We start from the raw sequence: 25,275 nt of genomic DNA on the forward strand, positions 1-25,275 counted from the left end.
TTTCATTGTGTTTGTTGTTTATTGTGACAAGACTTTGATCTTAGATGTACAACATTTGTCAGACAGAAACAAAGCTTATACAGTATATATACATTATATTACAAACAAATAACTTTGTGTTTTCTCACAGTAAAAGTAGTTCCAGGGAGCCAGCATTCAGTACCAAAGTATTGAAACAGGCCCAAATCTGTGTGGCAGGGTTACAAGTTCCTTTAAACAATGAAAAGCAATGAAAAAAGATGTCTCAACTAGCAACTTCATCATATCTGTTTCTGAACATTTTTGCCTTTTTTAGGCAGATATTGCTGTTAATCTTTTGTTAAGCATTTGTTCCAGAACATCACTGAATGATAGCTTGTCTTTATGACCTCCATTATGTTTTAATAAAGAAACAGTTTCTTGTTATTTGTTCATTTTAGTTCACAGATTAAACTTCATGATTTGTTCAGACAAATACAAGTAAGCTAACTCTGCAAGTCAACAGGTCATCCTGAGAACCATTAAGTCCTGCAGGCAGAGCAGGAACTGTAATCCATCCAAAACCACAGGTCGTGCCCACTTTCTTGTCCTAAAATGATTGTATGTCGGTGCCATCTACTGGACTGGTTAAGAACAGCATTAACTGTGTTTTTCTGGGTCTGCATATAAACGTGTGCTATCTTCTGAAGTTGTGTTGTGTGTCAAAATAAGTGACTTACATTTACTCTCTGGAAAAACAAAAGTGTGTTTCCAAAATGAAAAGAAAATAATTACAGCTTGTATCTTATTTAAGGACCATACCTTGTACCATACATTACACTTTTTTAGAAAATAAGTGAAGACTGATTTAGAAATAAAGTCAGGTAATTTTCACAGTGCTTTCTTTTTTACAAAAATAATATGTACATTATATTACAGCACTAATGCAGGTATCACTGCATCAGTATATTCCTTCATTTAAAACAAGATCATTTCAACAATCCAATAATGCAACAGGTTTTTAAACATATTTTTCCACGAAAGTTCATTTTAAGATGTCATTTTTGCCTTAAATTGCCTTAGAACTGGGCAACTTTTCCGTGTATCAAGAAACTCTCAGCAAAGCTGTTCTTTGGTCAAATCTGAGTAATTTAGAGCACATGTGCTGTCTCTAATCCTACTGCAAAGCACTGCACTGTTAAGTGGAAAGTGGGATTATCTCATTTAGCATTTAAGGGGGATGCTGTGGATCAACAGCTGTATCAAGAGCAGTCTCTTACTCGGTGAACAGCAGATGCCCTGAGAAGACGGAGTCGGCGGTCAGGCCGTTGGCATAGTGGTTGGCCACCAGGAAGACCTGGTCCCCCTCGTTAAGCCGGATGTATGCGTTGCCACTGGCTGTGACGTAGCCGTTCTGCTGGGTGGTGAATGAGTGCAGAACCAGCTGTCCGTTATGGAGCAGATCCACACTGGCAGCGCTGTGGTGGATGGTGATGTGGAACTGGAATTCATACACACCTGGATGCTCACATGTGAAATACCCTGTGTTTGCGTTGTAGCAGTGCTGCTCATTGTAGATGACCTCATGGAACATGATGGGCACACCGGGTGCGGGGAAGCTGTTGCCCAGTCGCATAGAGAAGGCAACATTCACCAAGTTGCCAGAAAATCCAGGTGGTCCAGGAGGTCCAGCGGGTCCACTCAGACCTCTGGGTCCTGTTTGTAAAAAAGACAAGTACAATTATAACAATATCCCATTACAGTAGTTTTAAGTAATACTTTTCATATAGGATTTTGAGTATTTATAGATGAGTGGAAGATTTACCTTGTGGTCCTGGGGGTCCACGTGAACTTTGTCCTAGAGAAAGATTAAAGGAAAAATCAGTCATTCTCAAAATATTCAAACGTCAGCAGTGACCGTCTTTGGTCATGTCTGTCAGATAGGATTTCAGGACGTCAACTCACCATTCTCCATCCATGGACTCAGGTCAAAGGTACTGATGTTCTCACACAGGGCGTAGCCGGAACCTCGAGGCCGGTACTGGAAGGGTCTCTCCGGTACTTCAGTGATACCCGTGTTGTCACAGATGATGCGGGCGAGCGAGGCATCCCTCAGGGAGTTCCTCTGGGCCTCAGTGAAGGTTCCAGCTTTCTCCCACCAAAGTCTGAAATCGGGCAGTTTGGTGACATTTAAAATCTCAGAATTTGAAGGTGAATTTAAAGGTGCAGGACACAAAAAGCGACACTGCTAAAACAAAGTCAGCTCTGTAACGTACCGGTCTCCCTGGCGGATCCTCTGGAACTGAGTGGCTATCAGGCAGGCGAACAGCGGCCCCACTCTCCCTCCACGGACAAACGGCTCAGCCACTCCTCCCAGCCACACGTCGATGTTCTCAGGTGTTCCGTAGAGATCCAGCAGTTTCCTGGCCAGGATGGTGTTGTTCATCACCTCAGCCAGCTCTCTCAGATTCTGTGGCTGCGACAGCCCACAGAACTTGCGCCATTTGTTGTATCCTAAAAGGGTGAAAATATTGCTGCGTTGTAAATGTGTGATGTGTAATGCCTGCACAATCTTACATATGTAGACAAAATTCATCTTGGATATGGAAAATACATATAAAGACTCAATAAATACCAGGGAGTCCGTGGTCTCTGCCTCTTTGCATGTTGAGGGCGCCCAGATCGAGGGCCAACGCTTTGGTGAATTTAAACAGCCTGTCCCTCAGCTCGTCAGTCATAATTTGTTCCTGCGTGTTCAGCTTGGCTTTACTACCCACCAGGCCCCTGATGAGCGGGTCCAGACCACCTGAGGAGCACAGCATATCATTTAATTGTGATCAATTGCAATAATTCTCTGTTTAGGGAAGGAAGAACAAGTTAAAGATCTCGGCCGTACCTTCGAAGACGATCCTCCATGGTGCGAAGAAGGCTTTGTGCAGCAATGTGTTGGGGAATTGACGGTGTTCCTGGTACTGCTCATCAAGACGAAACATGAAAGGCTGTACCATTGTGTGGGCGAATCGGTACGCAGCGGTGGCGAACACATTGGAGATGGAGGGGTCCACGTTTTCATCGTAACCAGGGTAGGTGGACAGCTGCCGGGCAATGAAGTCTGGACCCACAATGTGACGCAAGTAGTCTCTGAAAGTGATAACCTAAGAGAGAAAAAAATAAACTGAGTTAACAGAACCATGTGAGGAGAAACCATCCATCCCTTCAATCATTAATACAACATTTCTGTCAGCCATGCAGCTCAGCTTATCGCTAACCTGTGAATACGCTCCCAAGATCTTGCGCGTCTCCTGGTAGAGTCTCTCCCCGTCCCACTGAGGATTGAGGATGGCCAGAGCACGGGCCACGCGGTTGTGCTCACGCAGGAACAGTGTGTGCAAAGAGGTCAGACCAATGTTCTCATTGGAGCGCTCGTCACCTTCAAAGTCAATGAGGGGAAAAGTGCTGTCAGCCCTGAGAGATGCTTATAATGGATCTAGACCTTTAAACATTTGAACATCAGTGGTCTTGCTCACCAGCTATGAAGCAGGGCACTTCCTCTGCACTACTGTCATTAGTCATGCGGGCTCGAGTGGCACACACATTGGTAACCATGGTGGAGAAGGGCAGGAGCTCACGGCCCTGGTCAGTGTACTTTGTGTTGACCCTCAGCAGGCCCTTATTTGTGGAGAGGTCACGTAGGAAAAGAGCTTTGGTTTCATCTGAACCGTACACTTGACCGAGATCAAGGAAAGATGTGAGAGAGTTCATCTGCTGACGGACGGTGCTGGCACCAAACACGTGGCCTCCGTTGCCCGAACCACAAGCTGCTGCTGAGCGGAAGAAGGGAATGCACTTGTCTGAGTTCCTGCCGAAGCGAGGGTCATCCCTGGGAATCTGTTCAGAGGACGAGAATCAGTTAGTATCCTGTGTGTGTGTGTGTGTGTGTGTGTGTGTGTGTGTGTGTGTGTGTGTGTGTGTGTGTGTGTGTGTGTGTGTGTGTGTGTGTGTGTGTGTGTGTGTGTGTGTATTAATCAAATTCATGTATTTGAATGCAACCATACTGACCCCAATGGGGAAGCAGGGCTCTGTGCGTTCACAGGTCTCGTCACAATCAATGCCACTACTGAATGAGCGGATCACAGGAGAGTGAGGAGTGAAGGTCAAGTCATGATCAGTCCACTGGCCGAAGATCGTCACCAGGTACGTGTAGAGAGGGTCGCTGAGCACATCTTCGTTTGCCGTTCGCAGGATATTGTTGGACACTTCTCTTACCTGGGGACAGGACGTAGACAATAAGCACCTTGGTGAAAAAAGGATTTGTACAACTACAAGTGTTTTGTCATTGTCAGTGCAGCCATTGAAGATGATATCATGAAGAATATTACCAAGGGAAGGATGTGGCCGTTTATGCTGACAGGGTCCCAGCCTTTGGGCAGAGCGATATTATCCTGGTAGTCAGCAGGGAGCCAGCGGGTGAAGGGTACGTTGGCGGATCCCCGTCGGGTGTTTACTCTACACAACAAAACAATATATCCATCATTATACTGTGTTAATTCAAGGTTGCTTGTAAGGCTCCTAGCATTTATTGAATTGGCTGTAAAAACAATAAATGGTTACATGCAACAAAATTCCAAAGCCAAACCCCAAATGAGGCAAATTGACAGTTCTTGATGTAAAAGTCGCCTCACCTGTTGTTGCAGGAACTGTCTGGGGTGCGAAACGTGTCTAGGTTGCGAGCTGTCATGCATGAAGGAAGACGAAGTCGGGGAGTGCAGCCTGTCAGTTCAGCGATGAACTGCAGATCGCTCTCAGAGATCAGATCTAAAAGAGACCAAGAATGGAGCGACTCAGCTGTGGTTGATTTGCAAATGCTTTGTAAGGAAGGTTCAGCGATGCTGTGAAGCCAACGTACCTGTGGCATTGATTGAGCGCCTTTGACGTGCTCCCAAAGACCTTTTGAGCAGTCGGACAGCATTATCCATGTAGTCAGCAGCACGCACAGCAGTACGGGTTGCTCCCACGGGCTGCTTCATTAAACGCAGGATGTCTGAAGGACTCACTGCCTGCCTCCTCACACGGTCAACGCTCCTGTATTGTGTAGAGGTCAGGTTTATGAATTCATTCTGAATGTCTTCAACAGCAAGTTTATAGACCGTCGTTGTACTCCTTTTTTCAATCAATAGAAAAGAGAATATTGGTCCACTCACACTCTCCTGGAGTATTCGTAAGCTGAGTCCACCGTGACCTTGGCTTCGATCACAGCCCTCTCTATGTCCCTCCTATTCAATTCTGAAAGCATAAAACATTTTGTTTAATGTACTTGTGGTTCCTTCTTAATACTGATGTGTTTGGTCGGTTGCATTTCTTACATGATCATTTCTAGCTTTCGTGATTCATACCACACAATTACAGCATTTTACAAAATACACTACTCAAAAAACAGAAACAATCTGAAGGCAACATCACAAGATTGTCGAGTCAAGTTTTAAGCTGACTTTTAAACGGAGAATAAAAGAGGCAGAGCACATCTCGGAACCCATCGGCTTTAATATGATGATGATGAATGCCAGAAATAGAGCCCTTTGCTTATCAGATTGACTTTGTCTGCTCAATTTCTTAGTCACGCCTAGTCGGCTGACATCACGACGATCGGGAGACGTCCAGCAATCACAAGCCTAATGTAAGAGGAGGCCAATGTTAATGCAGCCACACCTGTAGGCTTTATGTGTCTTCATGCTTGAAGACGCACACAAGGGCAACACATTTTAAAATCCATAGCTTATAATAACGTTAAAAAGGAAAGACGGAGCAATTCAAACTCTTCTGTGAACGAACCCACCAAAAAAATCTAACTTTTATGAAGCATGCGTGCCATTCTACAGATATGTTCCTTTAATATTTTTGAGTAGTTTATATTGTTTCATAACTGAAGAACAAACATTACATTATTTTCAACGCAATAATCAAATACAAATACATAAATATCAAAGCGGTTTATTCTAAGTGGGATGATGGAGGTCTTACTCACCAGCATCCACCTGGCATTGTAAGCACAGGAACAGGCCTGCAGCCAGTAGGCACAGGAAGCGATACATCTCTTCCAGAAGAGACAAATATTCTCCAGACAGTAATGCCCTGGTAAAATAAAACATTTTATTAAAAAAAAAAAAAAAAATACTTGAAGATCAGAAAACAAATATCATCCAATCGAATGCATTATCCATCACACTTGATTCAGTATATATCAAGTTAAATAAAGTCGGAAGGTTACCTGTGAAAGGTGTGCAGCTCCCTTCCGATGCAGTAGCAGCAGCTGTGAGAAGGTGATGCCGATCTCAGGATCGCAGGCTTCTTATACTCTGCAGGACGTCATCTAACGCCGCCTTTTGTCAGGAATTTCGCCAAGACAATACTTCATAGGCCATATTTTTTTTCTTCCTAGTTCCTCATTGCAGCGGCACCTGTTCCAAGTGTGCCATTTACGGTACGAGCAATAAGGAAAACAATCGTCTCAGTGCTGGTTTATGAGGAGAACTTATCTCGATTTACAGCTCAGTTTAGGTTCGGCAGGAAATCAACGTCGTTTTAGTTAATTCGTTAGAATGTGTGTATTATTTTCATGCATTTGTGTATTTCTTTGTTTGGCTATTTTTTTTTTTTTTTTTTTTGTAAATGCAAAGGTGATGACTTTTAGGCCAAACTGTTACACCTCGAGATTATTCGGACACATGCGATTTAGAAATAAAGCGCATGACATAAAAGTTGCATTCAAAAATAATTTCATTATTTGAAATTTTTCTTTTCACTTTTCCTTCTTTCTTTTTTCATCCTCACATAATTTAGTGTATATCTATGTTTTAATCCTACGTGAATATTATGTAGCCTATGTCTACAAATCAAAATGACAATGTAGGCCATAAAAAGATAAGGTGAACATTTTCGGGAAAGTTCGATTAAGTCACACACGACAAGCGCCTCCAACTTCCTTGAGCTGACGTCGGAATGTCTGTCAAGCTGTTAAGGCATCCTCCAGCAACGACGCGAAAAAAAAAACCCCGTAAAGCAATAACGTGACTCATGTAGGTCAGTATGCAACAGGCCTACATATGCGTGTCTATGAAACGAGTGATGATTTGTTGACTAAACTCATGTTGTAATCGATTCATTTAAACGCGTCGGGGTCTGTTGGATATGCTGATCCAGTTAAGAGTTAATTCCAGCTTTTTAATCAATGAAAACTGACATTTGCTTCGTTTATTGGAGTTTTAAAAAAAGTCGGATATAAATACATTTACCAAATAATTTTCTATTTTCGGGCAACACGGAAATAATATTATTTACTTCGTTCTCACGCGTTTCCTGCATCTCAGTATGTGATGTCGTGCGGCACCTGATGCCATTCTAATGTAATGACACGCACGCACACACACACGCACACACACAGATACACCCGCAAACACACACGATACACTAAAAGAAACGTCGTTTTAATTCATACAAACATTGCATAACTCTCGTGTGAATTGTGAACGTGTGATTCACGTTTTAATGGGACAGACTATTTGACCTCATTTCACTAAGCATGTGATTTAATTAGTAAAGCACACCTGGGCTTTAAGGTGCGTTTGTTGACAGAAATACCTGAAGGCAAACACTATTATTATTACTATAATTATAATCATTATTATTATGCATTAGTAGGCCAGTTGTTGCTATTATGCAATGTGACGCGATTTCCCGGGATGGTGCAAAAGGAACCTTACTTGACATGCAACATGTTTTTGTATTACAGATTACCCTTCATCTTTTAGCCGGATATATAGGTTTAGATAAGGTGAGATGATGGTGAAATGAATGCATGCTACATAATGAGAAACTGACGTCACGCGATCTGTTAGAAGATTTCCCCCTCCGTTGGAGTTGTTGTGTCATGTGTCATTTAAGGTAACTGAAAGCGATACTTATAGTAGGCCTACCTTTATTATTTAATAACGTATAATCAGACATTTACATCTAATAAATCCTCAGCTTTTTATACTTGTAGATCCCCCCAGCCGTCTCCTAACAGTACGCTATAGCTGCTGCAGCTGCACGTTAACGCTTTGAGGACGCTTTGAGTGGCTGAAATCGAAAGGAGACGTTAAAGTGCGTCATAACGCGTTTGACGCCATTTAAAACAATGAATGCATTCATGTATGTGCTCAAAAAACCCGTTTTGAAGGTTAGATGACATCGTCTTTGTGCAGATATTCCATTTGTTTTATAATGTTTGGTCTCATACAGCACCTCAACTTTTGAAAACATCCAAGCTGTATGCAGCTGTATGCTAATGGATGGCTTTTTGAGTCTCCACATGTTAGTTCAGATCTACAATAATGAAGAAACACAAATAAAGCAGTAAAGTAAAAGCAACCTGGTGGATTTGGCCACCATAACAGGATGTCGTCTGGTTATGAGGTGTGGTTGAGTATTATCTGGAGCTACGGCTGGTTCAGACTGTCCAGGTGCTAACATACATTACTTTTCATTTTACTACATTGTGACTACTGCAAACATTATATTTCATATGAAGTTTTGTGTTTTCATGTTAAGACAATTGCTGTGAACTGAATGGACATCTGCAGTTACCAAAACTGAGCTGCTAACGATGCCAAGCACCCAGTGAACCACACACTTGTATTTACCATGAAGGAGATTCCTCATTCTTCCTTCAGACAAACATAACCGGTTACTGCCTCTGACACTCAATTATGTTTTTAATCCCTTTGTGCTTTTTTTCCTTTTACACTGTACAGTTTCCTTGAGTTTGTGAAAGGCAGTTTCAAATTCAAATGTATTGCAAATGCATTCTGATTATTGTAACACTCAAAGTATTATGAATAATTATTTATTAAAAAAATATTATTCTTTATTTTATCACTATAGGATTATACAACATACAACACGAACCACAACACGTACAACAAAGTCCATTCTGCCAACACTACTGAGGATCCACACAGGTCTAACTCACTTATTCGGACCACTTTCCAACCATACTACAAATCCAACACTCACCACACTAAAAAGGTGACTTATGTAGAAAAAGTGTTCAGTTCACACAATAAGACAAGCCAATACAATCTATCTAAAAACAGCTGACTGTCTGAAGAGATGACTTTATCATAAAAGGGGCTGAAAAGGGAGGCGCAGTCTGTGTATGAGGCAAAGAGAGGTAGATAACACTAGAGAACACCCACTATTCCTCCAAGCCCCCAACAATGAACAGCATGAAGAGAGAGCTGGTGCAGCTAATCAACATGGCAAAGTACCAAAACTGGATTTCGAAGAATGAACATGATATTTTTACACATTTTCCTTCATTTTATATGCTGCCAAAAGACCAAACATTTGGAGAATCCACCTAGTAGGCTGATCATCAGTGGGAGTGACAAGTGAGAAACTTGTCTATTGTGAGCTGATATGCATGAAGGAGCAGGAAGTCAGACATGCACAGCCTGTCAGGTCAGCTCGTTCTCAGAAATCAGATCTCACAGAGACAAGAATGACAAACTCAGCTGTATTTCATTTGCAAATGTTATGTCAGGAAAGTTCAGCGATGCTGTCAGAAATCCATGGAATGTTACCCTGAAGGGAAACACTATTATTATTATGACTCATTAGTATGACTCATTAGGAGGGTAATTTATTATAAAATGTGACACGATTTCCGGGATGCTGAAAAGAAACATGCGATGTGTTTTTATATTACAGATTACCTTTCATAGGATCTAAAGGCCCTGGTTCCAAACTATAAATTGGACAGAGTGAGATCATTTATATGACATGAATTATAATGGAAATTGACATCAGGCGATCTGTTAGATGGAAGATTTAACCCTTTGTTGGAGTTTTTTCCAGACACCCTCACCAGAGAGCACGCAAACCTGACGGCTGCCATCGAGGAAGTATGTCACTTAAAGTAGTTTTATTCATTGATAACGTATTTCTATATCAAACATTTACAAAGCAGTTTGAAGTGCGTCATAACACGTTTGAAGCTATTTAAAACAACAAATGCTTTCATGTTTGTGCTCAAAACCTGTTTTGAAGGTTAGATGACATCGTCTTTGTGCAGATATTCCAGTGCATTTGTTTTATTTAATGTTTGGTCTCATTCATCCAAGCTGTATGCAGCTGTATGCTAATGGGTGGCTTTTTGAGTCTCCACATGTTAGTTCAGATCTACAATAATGAAGAAACACAAATAAAGCAGTAAAGTAAAAGCAACCTGGTGGATTTGACCGCCGTTCCAGGATGTCGTCTGGTTATGAGGTGTGGTTGAGTATTATCTGGAGCTATGGCTGGTTCACACTGTCCAGGTGCTAACATACATTACTTTTCATTTTACTACATTGTGACTACTGCAAACATTATATTTCATATGAAGTTTTGTGTTTTCATGTTAAGACAATTGCTGTGAACTGAATGGACATCTGCAGTTACCAAAACTGAGCTGCTAACGATGCCAAGCACCCAGTGAACCACACACTTGTATTTACCATGAAGGAGATTCCTCATTCTTCCTTCAGACAAACATAACCGGTTACTGCCTCTGACACTCAATTATGTTTTTAATCCCTTTGTGCTTTTTTTCCTTTTACACTGTACAGTTTCCTTGAATTTGTGAAAGGCAGTTTCAAATTCAAATGTATTGCAAATGCATTCTGATTATTGTAACACTCAAAGTATTATGAATAATTATTATTATTCTATATTTTATCACTATAGGGGGATCAGTCTGGAAGGAGGAGAGATAATCAAAATCATATTTATTAGCCAAGTATTTGTGCATGTTGCCATCTAGAAACACCTCCACTCCAGCCTGATAACTCAAATTTGATCAATTAAAGTCAAAGAGGCTTTATGAACATTTCGAGGTTGTTGCAAAAGCATGAAAATACATTAAAATGAAAAAAAAAATATATATATATATACAGTTTTTCTCGATTGCTAAGACACATTTCTCGAAAGCTGCTCTCCTTTTCTCTTAACTGTGAACACAAAACCCAATTTTCAAGCTACATTCACAAAACCTCAAACTCTTCTTGCAAAACCAAACTTTCAACTCAAAACAGTTTCATCTGTACCCAAAACTGAACTCTCATCTCAAAACAGTTCAATCGGTGCTCAAGACTGAACTACACTCAACAAAAATATAAACGCAACACTTTTGTTTTTGCTCCCATTTTTCATGAGATGGACTTAAAGATCTAAAATTCATTCCAGATACACAATATTACTATTTCTCTCAAACATTGTTCACAAATCTGTCTAAATGTGTGATAGTGAGCACTTCTGCTTTGCTGAGATAATCCATCCCACCTCACAGGTGTGCCACATCAAGATGCTGATCTGACATCATGATTAGTGCACAGACAGGCATGCTGACAGCAGGAATGTCAACCAGATCTGTTGCTCGTGCATTGAATGTTCATTTCTCCACCAGCCGTCTCCAAAGGCGTTTCAGAGAATATGGCAGTACATCCAACCGGCCTCACAACCGCAGACCACGTGTAACCACACCAGCCCAGGACCTCCACATCCAGCAGGTTCACCTCCAAGATCGTCTGAGACCAGCCACTCAGACAGCTGCTGAAACAATTGGTTTGCATAACCAAACAATTTCTGCACAAACTGTCAGAAACCGTCTCAGGGAAGCTCAACTGCATGCTCGGATAATGCTCAGCAAGATAATGCACGGCCCCATGTTGCAAGGATCTGTACACAATTCTTGGAAGCTGAAAATGTCCAAGTTCTTGCATGGCCAGCATACTCACCGGACATGTCACCCATTGAGCATGTTTGGAATTGTGCTTGACCGGCGTATACGACCGCGTGTACCAGTTCCCACTAATATCCAGCAACTTCGCACAGCCATTGAAGAGGAGTGGACCAACATTCCACAGGCCACAATTGACAATCTGATAAACTCTATGCGAAGAAGATGTGTTGCACTGCATGAGGCAAATGGTGGTCACACCAGATACTGACTGGTTCTGAGTCCCCAGACCCCCAATAAAGCAAAAAAATGCACATTTCAGGGTGGCCTTTTATTGTGGACAGTCTAAGGCACACCTGTGCACTAATCATGATGTCAGATCAGCATCTTGTGGCACACCTGTTAGGTGGGATGGATTATCTCAGCAAAGCAGAAGTGCTCACTATCACACATTTAGACTGATTTGTGAACAATGTTTGAGAGAAATGGTAATATTGTGTATCTGGAATGAATTTTAGATCTTTAAGTCCATCTCATGAAAAATGGGAGCAAAAACAAAAGTGTTGCGTTTATATTTTTGTTGAGTGTATGTTGTCAAATTGTGCCCCGAGTCAATCAAAATTAAAAACACTACAGAGCAGTCACTAAACACTACATAGAAAAATAGAAAACACAATGCTCAGGACATGAAGCGGTAGAAATAAATGTTCATTGTTCACTGTAGCCTAAATGCATGTTGCAAAACAAAAAAACTGTTTATTTAGCACTTGTACATAGTAAAAAATAAAAGTACCAAAAACAGAAATCCTGTGCATTTACACGTAGCACTTGTACAGTACAAAAACAAACAGAAATCTTGTGCATTTAGCACTTGTATACAGTAAGCCTACGTAAACATAAAGTACAAAAATATACATGGAATACTAGGCCTACAAACAGTTAGACTCACCCTCCATTACAATACTACAGTACATTGGCACAGTGATGTACTGAAACACATATTTACTTACAGTATACTGTGGTACAGTATATAGTATAGTCATACAGTAATTGCTGTCAACATTTACATACTATAATGTGAAAAAAGGTAATTTCTTCTCTAAATCTCTAAATTTCTTCTCTGAATCTTCGGATTATGGTGGACACAGTGAATCTACTGATGTTTGGTGTATCCTTTGTCCGGCCTCCCTCATGCTCATACCATGGACAAGAACATGGTCAATCACAGTAGCTCTGATTTCATCAGATATTACTGTTCTTTGTCCATTGTAGTGCCTCACAAACCAGTGCTCTCTGAATATATGTTCCCTCACATCGTTAGCCACAAGTGTGATCAATTTTGAGTTGTTGTGTTCAACCAGTGACACCTGTGCTTTACTTGTGTTTGACTTTTGCCACCTGTGCTCACCATTATGCAACACAGGTGCATCACAATGAAAATGTGTTGGCAAGTTGTGTCTAAACAGGTGAAAAGTGCTTATGGTTTGGCCAAAAGAGTGACTGATTCAATCAGTGGGTTCAGGCAACGGAGCATTTGGTTCTGACAATAGGGTTTAGTGTTTTAGCAATTGAGAACAACTGTAAACGTGTGTGTGTGTGTGTGTGTGTGTGTGTGTGTGTGTGTGTGTGTGTGTGTGTGTGTGTGTGTGTGTGTGTGTGTGTGTGTGTGCGTGTGTGTGTGTGAGTAACTAATAGCTGTTAAATGATACCAGTATTTAGAGCAACACTGCCATCTAGTGGCGCGGCGGTGGCGAGGGGAAATTCAGAGTGAAAGCGGTAAGACGTTTCATTCTGTGTAGTCCGGGAAAATGTATGATTTGAATGTTCACACTTTATATTTTACAGTGTAATATATTTGTAATGATTTATGCTAACTGCTTTGAGCATAAGATATGATTTGTTAGTTACTTAAATATTATTTCAGTGATGGAGTAAACTTTATATTAAGCTAAACTAGCTTAGTCGTTGTACTCGTTCATAGACTGTTTATCCCGTGACTGGAGATATCTCTCGTCATTCCAGTCACACACACACACACACACACACACACATACGTACGTACATATTAGGTACACCTTGCTAGTACCGGGTTGGACCCCCTTTTGCCTTCAGAACTGCCTTAATCCTTCGTGGCATAGATTCAACAAGGTACTGGAAACGTTCCTCAGAGAGTTTGGTCCATATTGACATGATAGCATCACACAGTTGCTGCAGATTTGTCGGCTGCACATCCATGATGCGAATCTCCCGTTCCACCACATCCCAAAGGTGCTCTATTGGATTGAGATCTGGTGACTGTGGAGGTCATTTGAGTAAAGTGAACTCATTGTCATGTTCAAGAAACCAGTCTGAGATGATTTGCGCTTTATGATTTGCGCTTTATGACATGGCGCGTTATCCTGCTGGAAGTAGCCATCAGAAGATGGGTACACTGTGGTCATAAAGGGATGGACGTGGTCAGCAACAATACTCAGGTAGGCTGTGGCGTTGACACAATGCTCAATTGGTACTAATGGGCCCAAAGTGTGCCAAGAAAATCTCCCCCACACCATTACACCACCACCACCAGCCTGAACCGTTGATACAAGGCAAGATGGATCCATGCTTTCATGTTGTTGACGCCAAATTCTGACCCTACCATCCGAATGTCGCAGCAGAAATCGAGACTCATCAGACCAGGCAACGTTTTTCCAATCTTCTATTGTCCAATTTTGGTGAGCCTGTGCAAATTGTAGCCTCAGTTTCCTGTTCTTAGCTGCCAGGAGTGGCACCCGGTGTGGTCTTCTGCTGCTGTAGCCCATCCGCCTCAAGGTTCCACGTGTTGTGCGTTCAGAGATGCTCTTCTGCATACCTCGGTTGTAACAAGTGGTTATTTGAGTTACTGTTGCCTTTCTATCAGCTCGAACCAGTCTGGCTATTCTCCTCTGACCTCTGGCATCAACAAGGCATTTGCGCCCACAGAACTGCCGCTCACCGGATATTTTCTCTTTTTCTGACCATTCTCTGTAAACCCTAGAGATGGTTGTGCGTGAAAATCCCAGTAGATCAGCAGTTTCTGAAATACTCAGACCAGCCCGTCTGGCACCAACAACCATGCCACGTTCAAAGTCACTTAAATCACCTTTCTTCCCCATTCTGATGCTCGGTTTGAACTGCAGCAGATCGTCTTGACCATGTCTACATGCCTAAATGCATTGAGTTCCTTCCATGTGATTGGCTGATTAGAAATTTGCGTTAACGAGCAGTTGGACAGGTGTACATAATAAAGTGGCCGGTGAGTGTATATATATATATATATTTCTCATTTTGCTCATTAAAAAATGCCTTATGTGCAGAGGCATGTGATTCTGATCGGGGGTTCCAAACACAATCTATGGACATGCAGCAACGTTTTTAGACAAAGAGGATATAAAACTCAGTTTCTGCCTCAACCAGGAACAAACAAAAAACCCTACGTTGTCACTGGATATAGCAGAGAAGCTGTCCAGATCAAGTGCTTTATGAAGAACAATTGGGACATTATTAAAAGTGAGCCTTCTTTACAAGGGATATTTACTGAACCCAGGGACTTCACTATGACTTAAAGAAGGAGAAGCATACAAAATTGTTGCGCTAGCATCTTTTTAGTACTGTGACAAGTTAAAAGCACATTGTTTTCTTCCATTCTCTTCTGTTGAACAAGAGTAACTGTAATGTTAACTTTTAGATACATTAAAGTTGCATGCTCAGAACAGGCCCTGATTATGTAAATGTGTCTTAAAATGATACCTTATCTAATTCCTCCCTCCATTAGATAAGCTGCACGTCTAAAGAATGTACTTTAATTACACAAATTACTGTACTGTAGATTGGTTCAATCAGTGTGATTTTGCTCAGTAATTTTTCTGTCATAAAGTATACAGTAGAATAAACCAAGACAGGTTTTAAAGGTAATTTGTATGTATTTAGTCCAGCAAAATGAGTATACAGAATAAAATGTAAAATAGGCTTTACAGAAATGCTTCTTTATAAAGTATATTCTTTCTCCTAATCCTGAAACTCTATGTTTACCCTTTCATCAGAAGATTATTCAGACAATTAAGACTAAACAATTTAAAATAAATTAAATGAAAAATAAATCAAAAACAAATTATTTGTGGGGCTTCTGAACAATGTAGGGTAGCTCCAGCCCCCCTCACTGAACCCCCGGGGATCAGCTTCAGAAGGGCTCCTACTAGTCAGGAGTTACCTTTCTGCTTCCAAACCAGACACTCGGCTTAGACGACCGAAGGGTAACTTCTCTCATAATGTAATTAATATCAAAATATGGTGAAACCTGAGATCTGTTTAGTAACAAGATACATACTATCAGTAACCGACTGGAATGTACTATGTTGGCCTCGCTTTCAAACGCATGTATTGCACTGCCCCCCAGAGGCCAAATATTATATTGCACGCACATGCAGGTAATCAGACCGGCTTAAAGGCCTGATTATGCTTCCGCCAGTGGCGCCAGTGGCGCCGCCAGGATTCAATTTCAATGTACGCACAGAAACGGCAAAATACAACGTATATCATGGTGATAGGCCCCGGTGCAAATATTTTTTTTGTGCCCTCCATCCCCGCCCTAAACACAAGCGCACGCTTGTGAGCACTCCACGCACGCACACACACGCTTGGACACACACGCACAGTACGGTATGATAACTCTCCCGGCCCGGGGAGAGAGACATGCATCATCTCGGCCCACAGTGCTCAGCAGCAGAGAGGTGACGAGACTAGAGCCGAGCTGTAGGCTATTGTGTAGTGGAGAGGGACCAACACAAGCTATGCGCAATTGCGCACACACGCGCGATCGTCCTCTCAAATGCGGCTGCGTCTCTCCAGGTCACTGTGTGAGAGAAAGAAAAGCTCTGACTTGCTTGGGCAGACGTTGTTTGGTGTCACCCGCTGAAATTTAAAGGGGACATATTATGCAAAACTGACTTTTTCCTTGCTTTAGTTTGTATATTTGCGTATCCGGGGTGTCTCCCGACCCCTTAAACATGAGTTTTGACAACTAAGTCAATATTTAGTAACTGGCAGAGTCAGGAATTTAGTCTCTAAACGAGCCGTTTGGATTTTGACCGTATTGTGACGTCACAATCCGGTCTTTTGCATATTCTTGCATAGTCATTGCATTTTCATGGCATATCCCCGCCCACATTACGCCGGCTACCTGAACAAGGATCCGCCATTTTTTCTTACTCGCTTCACTTGTACTCGACAGCCTAACCGCCACCATGTACAAGCCGAAAGCCAAGCACTGCTGCTCTGTCATCGGATGCACGGGTCCTCATATGGGTCCACGGGGCCGCCTGGTGCCGGGGTCGTCTGGAGCTCGCCATGAGTCCGTCAGGCCCGAGAGTTCGGCCGGGGTTTTGAGCCTATAATCGGGGGGGTTACCGGCAGAGTTCCCGGTTCTCCGGTGCGGACTCTTGTGGCCCTGGGCGGGCCGGTGTTTTAGTGAGGACCACGGGCTTTTCACCATGGTCTGGGGGCATCAGGGCCGAGAGTTCGGCTGGGTTTTTGCGTCTATTAACCTGCGGGAATCCCCGCAACGCGTCCGAGGGTTTACGGGTCTATGGACGGAGCCGAAGTCCGGCTTCGCTGTGCGTAATTGTGTCGTGGCGCGGAGCTGGACCGGCCGGTGCTTAAGTGAGCTGCACGGGCTTTTCACACAGCCTTGGGGGCACAAGTGGCCCGAGTTCGGCCGTGTTCAGCTGTCTGTTTCCCGGCTGGTTTGCGTGCGGCGCGTCTTGGCGTTTCGCGTTCGACGGAGAGTCCGCCTGTGTGGACTCTTGTGGACCTGGGCGGGCCTGTGTGTTAGTGAGGACCGCGGGCTTTTCACCATGGTCTGGGGGCATCAGGGCCGAGAGTTCGGCTGGGTTCTTGTGTCTATTTACCTGCGGGAATCCCCGCGACGCGTCCGAGTGTTTTACGGGTCTACGGACGGAGCAGAAGTCCGGCTTCGCGGTGCGTCATTGTGGCGCGGCGCGGAGCTGGACCGGCCGGTGCTTGGGTGAGGTGCATGGGCTTTTCACACAGCCTTGTGGGCACAAGTGGCCCGAGTTCGGCCGTGTTCAGCTGTCTGTCTCCCGGCTGGTTTGCGTGCTGCGCGTCTTGGCGTTTCGCGTTCGACGGAGAGTCCGCCTGTGTGGACTCGCGTGGGGCTGGGCGGGCCGGTGTTTGACCGATGTCCGAGGGCTTTTCAGCAAGCTCTGACGGTGAGAGTCCCGACAGTTCGGCGTGGTTGAGGTCTCTATTTAACGTCTGGATTCCCCGCAACGCGTCCGAGGGTCTACGGGTCTGCGGCGGAGCAGAAGTCCGGCTTCGCGGTGCGTAATTGTGGCTTGGCGCGGACCTGGACCGGCCGGAGCGTGACTGAGCTGCAAGGGCTTTTCGCCCGGGTCTGAGGGCACGGGTCCCGACATTCCGGCCCGGTTCGATTGCCTGTATACGGGCAGGATTCTCGGTGGCGAGTCCGGCAGCCATTTCTCCCCCGAATCAACCGTTGTTATGGTTACAAAATGGCGTCCTCACGTCTTACGCCCGGCAGGAAGAGGTGGGCGGTGCCAAGACCGTTTGGGCGGCGCACGCAGTAGCTCATTAGCATTTAGAGGGAAAGTCACTGAATCCGTCCGCTGAAAGCAGGGCTGTGAAACTGGTATGTTGAGAACCCTGCTGTGCTCAATCCTTGGGTTTTTTCGACCAAAGCATGTTACTATCATTCCATTTAGACATCAAAGACCCATGTCAACAAGCAGAAATGAGCATAATATGTCTCCTTTAAATATCTAGCCCACCTTCAAAAAAAGTATGCACAGTGCGTACAGGATTCCGGCTGGCGGCGCCACTGCTTCCGCTTAGTGATCACGCAACGGCCACGCAGTTGCTTGGAGACCGTGATGGTTCTGCGTTGGGTTTACGTGTCGAAATGCAATTCAATGCCACACCGGGAAAGGGCGCTATGTTTTTTGTAAAGACTGACCGACCGACCGAGACTCTTGACGTATATCGTCGTTAGCCTCGTTATAGCCTATTTGTTTATTTTCCGGCTTTAAACATCCACAATTTTTCAGAACTTGGTGTTTTATTTCTTTGTGCAAAAGCAACAAGGTGCAAACAATAAAACGAGGTGCAAACAATAAAAGTAGCCTTTTAAAAGTTTAAATGGCGGTGTTTATGAGTGGAAACCGGATAGCGGTCTCCAGTGGATGTAGTTAGCGGACCAATCACAGCCAATGCCGCTGCGTTGGTGTTGCGTCGCCTCGACGCGCGTCTAGGATTTTTGGGAGGTGCACGTCAGGCCCTTGCGTTGGACGTAAGGGGGGTCCGCAAGGACGTAATGGTACAGACACACCAACTCCGGCAGCGACGGATATGGACGCAACGGACCGCCGAACGAACCGGCGAGTGGGCAGTTCTGTGTTCAAGTTGGATCAATTGGATAGACGTCCTGCGAAGTGGGCGGGACTTGAGTTTCGCTCTGCCGTTTCCAACATGGCGGCCGGGCCACAAACGATCTCATTTTACAGTTAAACTACACTTCAAGTTCAATCTATCGAACTTTATGCAAATTCACATACGGCGACTGGGCCGCCAACTCGACGTGCCGTATCCATCATGCGGAGCTCCTGCTCTACATAGACAATGAATGGGATCCGTTGACTTGACGTCTGTTGTAGTTGCTGTGTCTGTACCATAAGGGGTCCGCAAGCCCCCTTGCGTTGTGTCAACGCGGAAGCATAACTTGGCCTTTAATGGCTTTGTTAAGGCCTGATTATGCTTCCGCGTAGTGATCACGCAACGACCACGCAACGGCCACGCAGTTGCTGGGAGACCGTGATGGTTCTGCGTTGGGTTTACGTGTCGAAATGCAATTCAATGCCACACCGGTAAAGGGCGCTATGTTTTTTGTAAAGACTGACCGACCGACCGAGACTCTTGGCGTATATTGTCGTTAGCCTCGTTATAGCCTATTTGTTTACTTTCCGGCTTTAAACGTCCACAATTTTTCAGAACTTGGTGTTTTATTTCTTTGTGCAAAAGCGACAAGGTGCAAACAATAAAACGAGGTGAAAACAATAAAAGTAGCCTTTTAAAAGTTTAAATGGCGGTGTTTATGAGTGGAAACCGGATAGCGGTCTCCAGCGGATGTAGTTAGCGGACCAATCACAGCCAATGCCGCTGCGTTGGTGTTGCGTTGGTGTTGCGTCGCCTCGACGTGCGTCTAGGATTTTTGGGAGGTACACGTCAGGCCCTTGTGTTGGACGTAAGGGGCGTCCGCAAGGACGTAAGGGGTCCGCTAGCCCCCTTGCGTTGTGTCGATGCGGAAGCATAACTTGGCCTGTGTTTTTATAATTTGTATTCATGGTGAAACACACAACTAAACTGTGCACATTTGGAGTTCACACAACCAAAATGAAAAAAAAATCTCACATTTATTTTTGAAAAATACACATTTAAAATATTGAGAAATTCTCGGATTGATTCATCAGGTATGAAAATTTGCATTTTAAAGAAAAAAAAATAGAATTTAAAGAAACTGAGGAAATATCACATTTCAATTGATAGCTAGCAGCACTCATAGCATTTTAATACATTTCCAGCAGTTTTCATTTAAATTCAAAATGTAAGTACGGGAAAACTATTTGTACCACACAACAGAGAGAGCAAATATTCCAAGACTCAGACACTAGGGTGTGTTCTCCCTCCATGGACCGAGGTTGAAAGCAGGGATTTCCAAACAGTTTGTGTAACCGGACCCTCGAGCCTGGTACTGGAAGGGTCTCTCCGGTACTTCAGTGATACCTGTGTTGTCACAGATGATGCGGGCCAGTGAGGTCTCCCTCAGGGAATCCCTCTGGGCCTCAGTGAAGACTCCAGGTTTCTCCCACCAAAGTCTGAAATTGACAGTTCATGTTCAAAAACACAGCTCTCTCCGCATCTTGAGTACATGTCCGTCAATAATGTCATTGCTTACCGGTCTCCCTGGCGGATCCTCTGGAACTGAGTGGCTATCAGGCAGGCGAACAGCGGCCCCACTCTCCCTCCACGGACAAACGGCTCAGCCACTCCTCCCAGCCACACGTCGATGTTCTCAGGTGTTCCATAGAGATCCAGCAAATTCTTGGCAAGATTTTTATTCTTCAGCACTCTTTCCAGCTGCTTCTTATTTTTTGGCTGCGACAGCCCACAGAACTTCCGCCAAGTGTTGTAGCCTTAAAGGGAACACAAAGGATAAAAAATGTAGCCATGTTTCAGATCATGTCGGTAATGCAGACAAAGTTCTAAACATACAAGGAACTAATAAAAAGACTAAAGACTAAATGTGAGTTCTACCAGGGAGTCCGTGGTCTCTGCCTCTCTGCATGTTGAGGGAGCCCAGATCCAGTGCCAACTGTTCCGTGAATTTAAACAGCCTGTCCCTCAGTTCATCAGTCATTATCTGCTCCTGTGTGTTCAGCTTGGCCTTCCGACCCACCAGGCCCCTGATGAGCGGGTCCAGACCACCTGAAGAATGCAGGGATAGGAAAAGAATAAGTGGAGGCTACTGCAGCTGATCCCACTGAGAATCATGAGCCCTCTTTCTGAGCTACAGGGCGTTTAAAGCCACATAGCCAGGGTTTTTGGATACAAAACCCTACGTTTCTCAATTATGTTGGTTCAAATATAGACAACTCCTTTCAACTGAATACAACTGAAACATCTGACTCACTAAGGTGAAGAAGATGAAGAAGCCTATATTCGGGGTCATATGGTATGCAACACCAGAAATAAATTAAATGCAGAATATTTACAGATATTAGAGCACGGAAGAGAATGAGTGAATTATCAGTTGAGCCCAAACAACATTCATGAATAAAAAACTGTTTAAAATTGCTCCAAATGAGAATATTATATATACACACATGCATACACACAAGCTTGTTAAAAAAAAGTAGGCTATTGTGTGCTTACATGGTACCCGTAAGAATAAACGGGTTGAATAAAGCACAAGGGGGCAGTGTAGCAGACAATGTTCCTGCATCAAATTATTGTAATTAAGTTTCCAACCACCAGAGGCAGCACTGACCGCAGAACAGTGCTCTGAGCAAGTAAGAAAGGACACACCCTGTTGGAGGAAAATCACCTGCACTCCATTAGAATAAGTCAAGCTTTCTCTCCTGACTTAGTGTTTAGCAATTTAATCTTTTTAATGCAGGGGAAGTTAAAGATCTCAAATCGTACCTTCAAAGACGATCCTCCATGGTGCGAAGAAGGCTTTGTGCAGCAATGTGTTGGGGAATTGACTGTGTTCCTGGTACTGCTCATCAAGACGAAACATGAAAGGCTGAACCATCGAGTGGGCGAATCGGTACGCAGCGGTGGCGAACACATTGGAGATGGAGGGGTCCACGTTTTCATCGTAACCAGGGTAGGTTGACAGCTGCCGGGCAATGAAGTCTGGACCCACAATGTGCTGCAAGTAGTCTCTGAAAGTGATAACCTAAGAGAGAAAACATAAACTGAGTTAACAGAACCATGTGAGGAGAAACCATCCATCCCTTCAATCATTAATACAACATTTCTGTCAGCCATGCAGCTCAGCTTATCGCTAACCTGTGAATACGCTCCCAAGATCTTGCGCGTCTCCTGGTAGAGTCTCTCCCCGTCCCACTGAGGATTGAGGACGGCCAGAGCACGGGCCACGCGGTTGTGCTCACGCAGGAACAGTGTGTGCATAGAGGTCAGACCAATGTTCTCATTGGAGCGCTCGTCACCTTCAAAGTCAGAAAGGAATGAGGGGAAAAGTGCTGTCAGCCCTGAGAGATGCTTATAATGAATCTAGACCTTTAAACATTTGAACATCGGTGGTCTTGCTCACCAGCTATGAAGCAGGGCACTTCCTGTGCATCAACTTGATTAGTAATGCGTTGTCGAGTGGCACACATGTTGGTAGTCATGGTGGAGAAGGGCAGGAGCTCACGGCCCTGGTCAGTGAACTGTGTGTTGACCCTCAGCAGGCCCTTATTTGGGGAGACGTCACGTAGCGAAAGAGCTTTGGTTTCATCTGAACCGTACACTTGACCGAGATCAAGGAAAGATGTGAGAGAGTTCATCTGCTGACGGACGGTGCTGGCACCAAACACGTGGCCTCCGTTGCCCGAACCACAAGCTCCTGCTGAGCGGAAGAAGGGAATGCACTTGTCTGAGTTCCTGCCGAAGCGGGGGTCATCCCTGGGAATCTGTTCAGAGGACGAGAATCAGTTAGTATCCTGTGTGTGTGTGTGTGTGTGTGTGTGTGTATTAATCAAATTCATGTATTTGAATGCAACCATACTGACCCCAATGGGGAAGCAGGGCTCTGTGCGTTCACAGGTCTCATCACAATCAATGCCACTACTGAATGAGCGGATCACAGGAGAGTGAGGAGTGAAGGTCAAGTCATGATCAGTCCACTGGCCGAAGATCGTCACCAGGTACGTGAAGAGAGGGTCGCTCACAACATCAGCATTTGCCGTTCGCAGGATATTGTTGGACACTTCTCTTACCTGGGGACAGGACGTAGACAATAAGCACCTTGGTAAACGTGGTGAAGTAAAGAAATCAATGAAACATCTTTGCCTGCAGATGTGATTAAATGGTACTATTCCATAATTTGTCCTTTTTCACTATCTATCTATCTATCTATCTATCTATCTATCTATCTATCTATCTATCTATCTATCTATCTATCTATCTATCTATCTATCTATCTATTTATTTATTTCGGGCAGGTCTGTTAAATCATCATCATCACACATCTCTGTTCAAATAATACAATACACATGGCCGAAAGGGAAAGCGGGAGAAGCCAAGGCTTATATATATATATATATTATTTTATTTATTTTTTCTTTCAGACACAATCCTCTGGATGGATGGATAGATGGATAGATGGATAGATAGATAGATAGATAGATAGATAGATAGATAGATAGATAGATAGATAGATAGATAGATAGATAGATAGATATAGTACCAAAGGAAGAAATTTCCGATTGATTTTGATGTCAGTGTCCCAGCCTTTGGGCAGACCGATATTATCCTGGTACTCAGCAGGGAGCCAGCGGGTGAAGGGTATGTTGGAGGATCCCCGTCGGGTGTTTACTCTACACAAGAAAAAGATACATATATTTTTATGTATTTGTCGTTGACCAGTAATTGATAACCATACTAAACTATCCACTCTCATTTACAAGCCTTTGTTTTTCTTAAATGAAAGCAAGAACCTGGGGGATGGTTTTTGTCAAGATTCAATTAAGTCTCAGAAGCAAACAAATTAAGCGGTCAATTGGGTGTGAAGAACTTGTTCTTCTCCTTCACACAACAATCTTAAAAATTGCAGTGGCCCCACCTGTTGTTGCAGACGCTGCTTGCAGTGCGAAACTTGTCTAAATTGGGAGTGGTCGCGCAGGACGGGATCCGTTGCCGTGCAGAACAGCCTGTCAGAGCCGCAATGACCCCCAGATCCTCAGCAGAGATCAGATCTGATTAGCAGAGACAAGGTTAAGAGATAGCTGTGACATGCACATGTACGGAAAATTCAAAGAACCTATTTTGGATACGCACCTGTGGCATTGATTGAGCGCTTTTGACGCGCTCCCAAAGACCTTTTGAGCAGTCGGACAGCATTATCCATGTAGTCAGCAGCACGCACAGCAGTACGGGTTACTCCCACGGGCTGCTTCAACAAACGCAGGATGTCTGAAGGACTCACTGCATGCCTCCTCACACGGTCAACGCTCCTGTATTGTGTAGAGGTCAGATTTATGAATTCATTCTGAATGTCTTCAACAGCAAGTTTATAGACCGTCTTTGTACTCCTCTTTTCAATCAATGGAGAATATTGGTCCACTCACACTCTCCTGGAGTATTCATAAGCAGAGTCCACCGTGGCCTTGGCTTCGATCACAGCCCTCTCTATCACGCTTCTGCTCAAACGTTGTTCTGAAGGCACCAAACACGTTTCAGTTAGTCTGCCCTTACAATCCAGTCAACTTTCACTGTAGATTCTTTCTTTTCTCATTCTCATTAAATATTAATGATTTTAGTCGAATGGATTCCTGAAGTGTTGCCGATTTTCTTTCATGTGCAAATACAACAAAATACTATTGTATCGACTCATATATGCATCCGTGATCTTCTGTATTTAGTGATTATCTGAATGACAAAGTCAACTGTAGTAATAATTCAGTTTGTTAGAGGTCAAACTCACCAGCATTCACGTTGTTTTGCAAACACATGGAAAGACATGCAGCGATCAGGCACAAAAACCCCTTCATCTCTGGAAAATATGAACACAGTCCATCAACATATACATAATAATCAACTGATAATACTACATGCACAGTGCATCTGCTATTCGTAAGTGTGAAGAAACAAAATACAGAAGTTAAACCGTTAAACAAGAAGCGTGACTGCAGTACCTGTGATGTTTTGGAAGCGATGTTCCTGCTGCAATGAGGAGTCGTCTTCCGCTTATAAAGGTTTGTGTTCTGCGATCAGAAACACCCCTT

At 43.7% G+C, this 25,275-nt stretch overlaps 1 protein-coding gene across 4 annotated transcripts; it reads right to left on the reverse strand.

Annotated features, from left to right (window-relative positions):
• On the reverse strand, positions 1-25,200 carry LOC311023304 (eosinophil peroxidase-like). Of its 4 annotated transcripts, none has more exons than XM_084025052.1 (15): positions 25,186-25,200; positions 24,975-25,043; positions 24,619-24,706; positions 24,329-24,504; positions 4,641-4,773; positions 4,338-4,464; positions 4,018-4,224; positions 3,486-3,846; positions 3,228-3,388; positions 2,855-3,113; positions 2,594-2,764; positions 2,235-2,472; positions 1,924-2,123; positions 1,784-1,816; positions 1-1,674 (listed from the first exon to the last, which is right to left on the reverse strand). In XM_084025052.1, the coding sequence occupies exons 2-15, from the start codon at positions 25,039-25,041 to the stop codon at positions 1,235-1,237; spliced, it is 2,661 nt and encodes an 886-aa protein (XP_083881178.1). In that variant the 5' UTR covers positions 25,042-25,043; positions 25,186-25,200; the 3' UTR covers positions 1-1,234. The 4 variants fall into 4 exon arrangements, with proteins under 4 accessions (XP_083881178.1, XP_083881177.1, XP_083881179.1 ...); XM_084025051.1 differs by lacking the exons at positions 2,594-2,764; positions 2,855-3,113; positions 3,228-3,388; ... (2 more) ...; positions 4,338-4,464; positions 4,641-4,773 and adding exons at positions 21,077-21,247; positions 21,965-22,223; positions 22,337-22,497; ... (2 more) ...; positions 23,739-23,868; positions 24,114-24,246; XM_084025053.1 differs by lacking the exons at positions 24,329-24,504; positions 24,619-24,706; positions 24,975-25,043; positions 25,186-25,200 and adding exons at positions 4,865-5,040; positions 5,160-5,241; positions 5,981-6,087; positions 6,224-6,300.
• Positions 25,201-25,275: the final 75 nt, after the last annotated feature.

Source organism: Eutrigla gurnardus (assembly GCF_963514095.1).
Source record: "Eutrigla gurnardus genome assembly, chromosome: 13".
In the NCBI taxonomy this organism is placed as follows: Eukaryota; Metazoa; Chordata; class Actinopteri; order Perciformes; family Triglidae; genus Eutrigla; species Eutrigla gurnardus.